The 10179-nt window shown below is 42.6% G+C and overlaps 1 protein-coding gene across 1 annotated transcript in view; it reads right to left on the bottom strand.

Moving 5' to 3' along the window:
• Positions 1 to 484: 484 nt before the first annotated feature.
• impg2a (interphotoreceptor matrix proteoglycan 2a) overlaps positions 485 to 10179 on the bottom strand; it is a 98527-nt gene continuing 88832 nt past the window's right edge. Inside the window, 4 exon segments of the mRNA XM_068039986.1 lie at positions 485 to 577; positions 1846 to 2047; positions 2505 to 2693; positions 9649 to 9859. Coding sequence (XP_067896087.1) covers positions 485 to 577; positions 1846 to 2047; positions 2505 to 2693; positions 9649 to 9859 — 695 coding nt within the window.

Here is a 10179-nt window from a genome sequence, read left to right as displayed (position 1 = left end):
ACACTTTGTGAGCCGTTTTTATTTCACTGTAAACTGATACTAGCGAATGCTTCGCTAATAAAAATTTCATAGAAAGATTGGAACAGGTTTAGGCCATTCAGGCACTCGAGCTTGTTCCAAAATACAATTAAATCTTGGCTGATCTGAACCTCAAATCCACTTACTTGCCTTTGCTGCATTGATACCTTAACTTAAAAATTTAACGATCTCAGACTTGAAAGCTACAATTGTGCTCGCATCCACAGTCCTTTGGCAGAGAGAATTTTAGATTTCTGTTACACTTTGTTGCGAAGAATTGCTTTGTGATTTCCTTCCTCATTGGCCTAGCTCTAATGTTATTATGTTTGCTCATTCTTGATTCCTCCGCCAGTCTGGAGTTTGGTAAAGTTAGGTAAGATTAGGCAAACGTGTTCAAACTAGGGATCACTTAACCCTGAAACATATCACATCATTTGAATGTATAACCTTTGAAGATGAACACAGGCTACATGACTTACATTTGATGTTGTCGCACAAACTCTGCAAACTGCCGATCCTTAGTGTATAGATCTATTATCCGGAGTCTGTCTTGAATTTCCTAAAATACCAGCAGCAAAGATACAGAGCAACTTAATCAATGAGTTAATTTCAATTCCCAATACACTACTACAAATGGGCACAAATCTGTAAGGAATTTCATTATTGTTGAGCTATATTTATAACTATATGCTTCTGCTGTATCTTAACTTTAACAATTAAAACTAATTGTCAAATTAGTAATTTGCAAGGGTACCAAGCATTGAAGTTTAGACAATGCTCAACTGATAGCCCAACCGGTTTATCCTGTGCCAAGAAAAATATTTGGAGTAAAGTCCCCATTGCAGAAAAATAAAACTTTACCAGATTTATCTAGCACTCTTTTATTGTTTTTAATGAAAAGCATAATTATAGAGAACCATACCCAAATTGTAAAACTTGTGCAGGGCTTACAACTGTAGAATTACAGCTCCCAATATGGCTGTATGTTGCTTTGCAAAAGAGATTAAGGATTACATTTAAATCACCTATGCTTACAAAGGAAACATTAACAACACATCTAGCTTTGCAATTATAAACTTTTATGGGCTGTGTAGATAAAAATATGAAACAAATGACAGGCAACTCTGTGAAGCAGCTGTGGCTCACTGGAGATTGGATTAAAATTACCCAAATACATTTTACTGAGGACTTCCAACATCCATCAGTAAGGATATTTTCACCCAATCTGTTGAAACCAGATTCTAATCCAGGTGCAGTAGTAAATAAGGCAGCATTGTACCCCATTGCACTCTTTAGGATACAACAACTTGTATTTATATAGCACCTTTAATAGAGTAAAACATCCCAAGGCACTTCACAGAAGCGTTATCAAACAAAGTATGAAACCGAGCCACATAAGGAGATATTGGACAGATGACCAAAAGTTTGGTAAAAGAGGTAGGATTTAAAAAGCATCTTAAAGGAGGAAAGAGAGGCAGACAGACTTACGGAGGAAATTCCAGACCTTGTTGCCTTGGCAGCTGAAGACACAGCCACCAATGGTGGATTAAAATCGGGGATGCTAAAGAGGCCAAAATTGGAGGAGTGCAGATATCTCAGAGGGTTGTAGGAGGAGATTACACAGATTGGGAGGGGCGAAAGCATAGAGAGATTTGTAAAGAGGGATGAACATTTTAAAATTGAGGTGTTGCTCAAATGGGAGCCAATGTAGCAGCTCAAATAAAATAAAGCCTCGGGACTAAAGTCTGCAAGTGACTGAAATGTGAAACATGTACCTATTACACAACAGACATTTCTCATTTTTCTGCATTCTACTTGGATTCCTACCTCCTTGCTAAGTTCACTGTGCTCATAGATGTGGCGGATCTCATCACTGCTGAAGTTGGCAGATGTCTCTGCGCTGCCTGAGCTGTACGAAGCCAGATGTGGGTAACGTTTGTTGTAGTGACTATATCCAGTCGTGGCATCGCTTTCATACATAGGATTATATTTTGTCCCATTTTCCACTGATTCCAGGCTATTACCTTGTCTAGGGGAGGAGTGGGAAATGTTTTAGTCAATATTTTAGCATATCAGACTGTAATGAGTAATGACGAACAATGTAAATAATACTTAAGGGTACAAATACATTTTTCTAAAGTCTTTGAGAACCAACTGAATAAGGACATTCAAGAGTTACAGTCAATCAGGTCTTGTATAATTAAGTCTATGTTAGGAAGCAAATGACGACCAAAAGATTACCTTAGACTTTCATTGGCGAAAATACAACAAAATGTTAATCAGAATCTGCACTGGCAGCTCACTGGTTGTGAGAAATGGTCCGGACCCTATGCTGCGCCGGCCGGTCTGCACAGAGGCATGAGGGGGAAGGGAGTTGATCCAAAGGGGTCAAGCATGGGTCAACAGTGGACCGCAGTATTTTTGAGGAGTCAGGAGGAGCATTCCTGCTGCTTGTTGTGAATACATCTGTTTATTCTGTTACTCACTCTGTAGATTCCTGAGGGACACTTTTGGCATATTGAGCACGAAGAGTTCTGGCTACAAAGAAAATCACAGCAGAAGCTACCAAAAGGAAACCGGCCACAGAGGCGATGGCAATGGCCACAACAAGAGTTTCAGAGACATACTCCTCACAATGCTCTCCCCTGTACCACCAGTTCTCACCCACACGACACCTACCAGGAGAAAGAATACATTTTTACTACCAGATTTAAATATTGACAATTTATTGTTCAGGCACAAACTGCAGCACACAAGACATTCTGGTGACCTAGTGTAAAACTTAAAGCCCCGATTTAAGACCAGGCAGGATTCAGGAAGGCAGTAGCCAAGGGAGGTGGGAATCTGTCCTGAATTTACCAGCATGAAAAGCAGGCTCAGACGGGTTCCTGCCCAAAACCAGGAAAAAAAAAGAAAAAACAGGAAGCAGCAGCAGGTCACTGGGCAGGAACACATCAGGCAGTAAGAGCCCACAGCCAGGGACTGAAGGAATGGTCCCCAACATTCAAATATATTGTGTGGAGGGATTTTCCAAAGGGCCTCATGAACAGGAAGCGAGAGGAGGGGGTGATTAGGGACGAGGTGGAGTCATGTGAACAAGAGACAGGTGAAGCCTAAACTTTCCTTGTGGGCTCAGAGGAGCAATCCTGCTCCTTCTGACTCCAACAGGAAAGTCAAATAAAAAAATATTTTATTGGGCATTTATTCTGACCTTGACTTCTCGTCCCATTAGTTTGAGTTGGTAGGAAAGCCTCAATGGTTTCCCCACATGGACCTTTAGTTAAAATAGTGGTCTGGCCCTAACGACATTGATGGAGTCCATTCTGCAATTTTAAAGATGGACTCGGTTGGGTGTCCTTCTTGCCTGCTCAGAAGAGTGGGTTAAAATCATAGCCTGCGGGATGTCCGCAACTGAATCCCATGGAGCAATTTTAACTGCCTGGTTTCGATCTTGTGGATAGAGTTAAAATTGCCCCTTGTGGTGTTTAAAACTGCAATGTAGTACGGAACCATTTCTATAATAAAAGCAAAATACTGCAGATACTGGAAATCTGAAATAAAAACAGAAAATGCTGGAAATACTCAACAGGTCAGGCAGCATCTGTGGAGAGAGAAGCAGAGTTAATGTTTCAGGTCTGTGACCTTATATCAGAAAGTTCTGGTGAAAGGTCACGGACCTAAACGTTAACTCTGCTTCTCTCTCCACAGATGCTGCCTGACCTGCTGAGTATTTGCAGCACTTTCTGTTTTTATTTATTCTATATTTTCTATGTCTGGATAATATTGGAACAATACCATACATTACACTGATGTGAAAGTGAATAGTATTTAGCTGAGTGTGGCCGACAATCAGACCACCACTCTTTAGGATAAAAGGATTAAAAACTTCCAAGCTGGAAATTTGAAATAAAAATAGAAACTATTGGAAATACACAGCAGGCTATTCAGCATCAGAAAGGGTAAAAGATAAGTTGGTGTTTTGGTATATATTTTTATATTTTGATGTAGGCCCTTTTTCAAAGATAGTGAGATCACTGCAAGACTGGCTTCCAAGGTCACCTCCCTGACAATATAAGAACTGACTTAACAAACAGCTGAATCAGAATCACCACACCTCAATGAATTATATTTCTACTGATTTTAGTCACTCTCTCAAATTATCAGACTCAGTGACTAACAACTACAACTTTTATTTATATACCAACTTTAACGAAGTAAAATGCCCCAAGGTGCTTCATAGAAGCATTAATAGTTGAAATTTGATGCCGTGCGCATAAGGAGATATTAGGATAGATGACTAAAGGCTTGTTCAAAGGTAGGGTTTTAGGAGCAATTAAAGGAGGAGGAGAGAGGTAAAGAGGCGAAGAGGCTTAGGGAGGCAACTCCAGAAATTAGGGCCTAGACAGTGCCCTGATTTTTTTTTTATTCATTCATGGGATATGGGCTGGCTAGGCCAGCATTTATTGCCCATCCTTAATTGCCCTTGAGAAGGTGGTGGTGAGCTGCCTTCTTGAACCACTGCAGTCCATGTCAGTAGGCCATTTGGCCCTTCGAGCCTGCTCCACCATTCATTATGATCATGGCTTATCAACTAACTCAGTAACCTGTTCCCGCTTTCCCCCCATATCCTTTGATCCCTTTCGACCCAAGAGCTATATCTAACTCCTTCTTGAAAACATACAATGTTTTGGCCTCAACTGCTTTCTGTGCTAGTTAATTCCACAGGCTCACCACTCTCTGGGTGAAGTAATTTCTCCTCATCTCAGTCCTGAAAGGTTTACCCCATATCCTTTTTATAGGTTTCTATGAGATCCCCCCCTCACTCTTCTGAACTCCAGCGAATATAATCCAACCAACTCAATCTCTTCTCATACATCAGTCCTGCCATCCCAGGAATCAGTCTGGTAAACCTTTGCTGCACTCCCTCTATAGCAAGAACATCCTTCCTCAGATAAGGAAACCAAAACTGCACACAATGTTCCAGGTGTGGCCTCACCAAGGCCCTGTACAATTTCAGCAAGACATCCCTGCTCCTGTACTCAAATCCTCTCACTATGAAGGCCAACATACCATTTGCTTCTTTTACCGCCTGTTGCACCTGCATGCTTACCTTCAGCAACTGGTATACGAGAACACCCAGGTCTCGCTGCATATTCCCCTCTCTCAGTTTATAGCCATTCAGATAATAATCTGCCTTCCTGTTTTTGCTACCAAAGTGGATAACCTTACCTTTATCCACATTATAATGCATCTACCATGCATTTGCCCACTCACTCAACTAAACTGGAAGGGCACTCATATCCTGGCTGCAAGGTTTGCTAGCGGCACTCGGGAGGGTTTAAACTAGTGTGGCAGGGGGGTGGGAACCAGAGCAGTAGGACAGCTAGTGAAATAAATGAGGAGGACATAGTAAATAAGGCCAGAAGGACTAAGAGGAAGAGCAGGCAGGGAGATGTTGCGGAGAACAGCGGGACTGGTGGTCTGAAGTGCATTTGTTTCAATGCGAGAAGTATAACAGGTAAGGCAGATAAACTTAGAGCTTGGATTAGTACTTGGAAATATGATGTTGTTGCTATTAGAGACTTGGTTGAGGGAAGGGCAGGCTTGGCAGCTAAATGTTCCAGGCTTTAGAACCTTCAGGCGGGATAGAGGGGGATGTAAAAGGGGTGGGGGAGTTGCATTACTGGTTAAGGAGAATATCACAGCTGTACTGCGGGAGGACACCTCAGAGGGGTCATGCAACGAGGCAATATGGGTGGAGCTCAAGAATAGGAAGGGTGCAGTCACGATGTTGGGGGTTTACTATAGGCCTCCCAACAGCCAGCGGGAGGTAGAGGAGCAGATATGTAGACAGATTTTGGAAAGATATAAAGGTAACAGGGTTGTGGTGATGGGTGGTTTTAACTTCCCCTATATTGACTGGGACTCACTTAGTGCTAGGGGCTTGGATGGGGCAGAATTTGTGAGGAGCATCCAGGAGGGCTTCTTGAAACAATACGTATGTAGTCCAACTAGGGATGGGGCCATTCTGGACCTGGTATTGGGGAATGAGCCCAGCCAGGTGGTCAAAGTTTCAGTGGGGGTGCATTTCGGGAACAGTGACCATAATTCCATAAGTTTTAAGGTACTTGTGGATAAGGATAAGAGTAGTCCTCGCGTGAAGGTGCTAAATTGGGTGAAGGTGCTAAATTGGGGGAAGTCTAATTATAAAAATATTAGGCAGGAACTGAAGAATTTAGATTGGGGGCGGCTGTTTGAGGGTAAATCAACATCTGACATGTGGGAGTCTTTCAAACGTCAGCTGATTAGAATCCAGGACCAGCATGTTCCTGTGAGGAAGAAAGACAAGTTTGGCAAGTTTCGGGAAGCTTGGATAACACGGGACATTGTGAGCCGAGTCAAAAAGAAAAAGGAAGCATTTGTAAGGGCTGGAAGGGGAGGAACAGATGAAGCACTTGAGGAATATAAAGACAGTAGGAAGGAACTTAAGCAAGGAATTAGGAGGGCTAAAAGGGGTCATGAAAGTCATTGGCAAACTGGATTAAGGAAAATCCCAAGGCTTTTTATACGTATATAAAGAGCAAGAGGGTAACCAGGGAAAGGGTTGGCCCACTCAAGGACAGAGATGAGAAATGGGCGAGGTGCTAAATGAGTACTTTGCATCAGTATTCACCAAAGAGAAGGACTTGGTGGATGATGAGCCCAGGGAAGGGAGTGCAGATAGTCTCAGTCATCTCATTATCAAAAAGGAGGAGGTGTTGGATGTCTTGCAAAGCATTAAGGTAGATACGTCCCCAGGGCCTGATGGGATCTACCCTAGAATACTGAGGGAGGCAAGGGAAGAAATTGCTGGGGCCTTGACAGAAATCTTTGCATCCTCATTGGCTACAGGTGAGGTCCCAGAGGACTGGAGAATAGCCAATGTTGTGCCTTTGTTTAAGAAGGGTGGCAAGGATAATCCAGGAAATTATAGGCCAGTGAGCCTTACGTCAGTGGTAGGGAAACAATTAGAGAGGATTCTTCGGGACGGGATTTACTCCCATTTGGAAACAAACGAACTTATTAGCTAGGGACAGCATGGTTTTGTGAAGGGAAGGTCGTGTCTTACTAATTTGATTTAGTTTTTTGAGGAAGTGACGAAGATGATTGATGAAGGAAGGGCAGTGGATGTTATCTATATGGACTTTAGTAAAGCTTTTGACAAGGTCCTGCATGGCAGACTGGTACAAAAGGTGAAGTCACACAGGATCAGAGGTGAGCTGGCAAGATGGATACAGAACTGGCTCGGTCATAGAAGACAGAGGGTATCAGTGGATGGGTGTTTTTCTGAATGGAGGGATGTGACCAGTGGTGTTCCGCAGGGATCAGTGCTGGGGCCTTTGCTGTTTGTAGTATATATAAATGATTTGGAGGAAAATGTAGCTGGTCTGATTAGTAAGTTTGCGGACGACACAAAGGTTAGTGGAGTTGCGGATAATGATGAGGATTGTCAGGATACAGCAGGATATAGATCGGTTGGGGACTTGGGCGGAGAAATGGCAGGTGGAGTTTAATCCGGACAAATGTGAGGTAATGCATTTTGGAGGGTCTAATGCAGGTGGGAGGTATACAGTAAATGGCAGAACCCTTAGGAGTATTGACAGGCAGAGAGATCTGGGCGTACAGGTCCACAGGTCACTGAAAGTGGCAACGCAGGTGGATAAGGTAGTCAAGAAGGCATACGGCATGCTTGCCTTCATCGGTTGGGGCATAGAGTATAAAAATTGGCAAGTCATGTTGCAGCTGTACAGAACTTTAGTTAGGCCACACTTAGAATATTGTGTGCAGTTCTGGTCGCCACACTACCAGAAGGACGTGGAGGCTTTGGAGAAGGTACAGAAAAGGTTTACCAGGATGTTGCCTGGTCTGGAGGGCACTAGCTATGAGGAGAGTTTGGAAAAACTCGGATTGTTTTCACTGGAACGACGGAGGTGGAGGGACGACATGATAGAGGCTTACGAAGTTATGAGCGGCATGGACAGAGTGGATAGTCAGAAGCTTTTTCCCAGGGTGGAAGAGTCAGTTACAAGGGGGCATAGGTTTAAGGTGAGAGGGGCAAAGTTTAGAGGGGATGTGCGAGGCAAGTTTTTTTACACAGAGGGTGGCGAGTGCCTGGAACTTGCTGCCAGGGGAGGTGGTGGAAGCAGATACAATAGCGACGTTTGAGAGACATCTTGACAACTATATGAATTGGAAGGGAATAGAAGGATATGGGCCCCGGAAGTGCAGGTGGTGTTAGTTTAGGCAGGCATCAAGATCAGCGCAGGCTTGGAGGGCTGAATGGCCTGTTCCTGTGCTGTACTGTTCTTTGTTCACTCAACTTGTCCAAATCACCCTGAAGCCTCTCTGCACTAACTCTGCAGAGAGATGCAATCAGAATAACTCCCAATGCCTCATGTGCAGGGCTATATGATGGCACAGTGCCAACCAAAAGCTGCTTAATGGAGGCCATTGCTCTGTCTAAATGCAGAACAGTGGGCTTCTATGGGACTTCAGAATCCTTCCATTATGATTGCTTCTAATCATTCCTTGAAGCCAACCAAGGCAACAGTGGATGCATTCAGACAGAATACTTCTATTGTGCCTGGGGCCCGCATAGGTTACGACACAACTTATATGGGAGCTGTGTGTACAGACAACTGTTAAACTCTTTTCACACTCCCTGAACTACTGTACAATATCATATGCAACAAGACAGTGCTCAATGTTTCAGCTGTTCTTTTTCCCATACAATTCAAGAAAGCCACTCCTACTTCTTCCTCACCTAACTTCCTCAGTGCCTCATCTGGTGATTCTTTAGCAACATCACTATGCATCTCCCATGAATGTTTCTACACTGATTTTTGATGCACTCTCCTTTCAAAAATATGCATGCATATTGTTGAGCTTACCAGCACTTGCAGGATCTTGTTGTGAAATCAATTTTTTCTGTGTTGGAGTACAGACATTTTCTTGCACACTACCAAACTTGATTATTGACTTTTTTTGAACATTTATACTGGTTAAATGGCACGTTAGCTGCTTAAGAAGTGTTAGAGGATCATCATGAATGCAAGCACATCAGGATTGGCTATTATTTTCTCACTGTAGTCAACAAAATCATAGTCTCATAAATTGCTCATTCGGAGTACAATCTCAGTCGCAATTTACTGATTTTGGAGATGAACATGCTTTACTCCCATTTCCAATAAAAAGTTGAACTTTGTCCCAAATCCTTACCCAATGCATTTACTGGGCTGCTTGGAAAAGCACAAGTTTTTTTGAACTGATCTTATCTCAAATGGATATTAGAAAAAAATGTACAGATGCAGGAATTAGATATACTTTTGTCTATGTAAACTTTGCTTAAAACAAAACAATTTTCTTAGTAGATATGTATGAACAAGTCAATGATAATGGCATTTACCCATGGTAACTTTTTTTGGAAGATGTAAAGATAGTTTCGCTGTCAAACAGTGTGCCAATGAGGTGCTGTATCAGACATAAGCCACTTTTTTGTACAGGAGCAATGTAAATACAGTGCTGGTTCAGGTTACTTAAATATGACATAATTGGAAGTTTACTGTACTGTGTAAATCAACCTTAATGTACCTGCAGATTGCTCCTTGTCCTGGAATTATATCACATTTGCCATCATTAAGGCAGAAGTCTGTATCTATATCACAAATACTTTGACAAGGCAGGTCATCCACACTCATATACCCAGTATTACAGACACATTCGGACTCTCCTGTCCAACGGTTCACCAGGCACTCAGAATATTCATTGCAGGCTTGAAATTTGCATGGGTCAGCCCCATCACCTGAAATCACAAGGCACAATTTTGCATGAGCCACTGCATTGCTATAAATAGTTCACAATTTTAAAATAGGGGTCGACTGAATGCACAATAGAGAACAGTACAATATGGAGCATGCATATCATCCAGTAATGGATGAGGAGAAATGTCTTGCAATTAAATATTGGCAAGACTGAAGACATTGTTTTCAGTCCCCCCTCCAAACTCCATTACCTAGCTATCAACTCCATCCCTCTCCCTGGCAACAGTCTGAGACTAAACAAGTCTGTTCGCAACCTTGGTGTCATATTTGACCCTAAGATGAGCTTCCAATCGCATACTCA

Source organism: Heterodontus francisci, chromosome 10 (genome assembly GCF_036365525.1).
Source record: "Heterodontus francisci isolate sHetFra1 chromosome 10, sHetFra1.hap1, whole genome shotgun sequence".
NCBI lineage: Eukaryota > Metazoa > Chordata > Chondrichthyes > Heterodontiformes > Heterodontidae > Heterodontus > Heterodontus francisci.
Note: the sequence above shows the minus strand (reverse complement) of the source record. Positions and strands in the feature narration are given on the sequence as shown.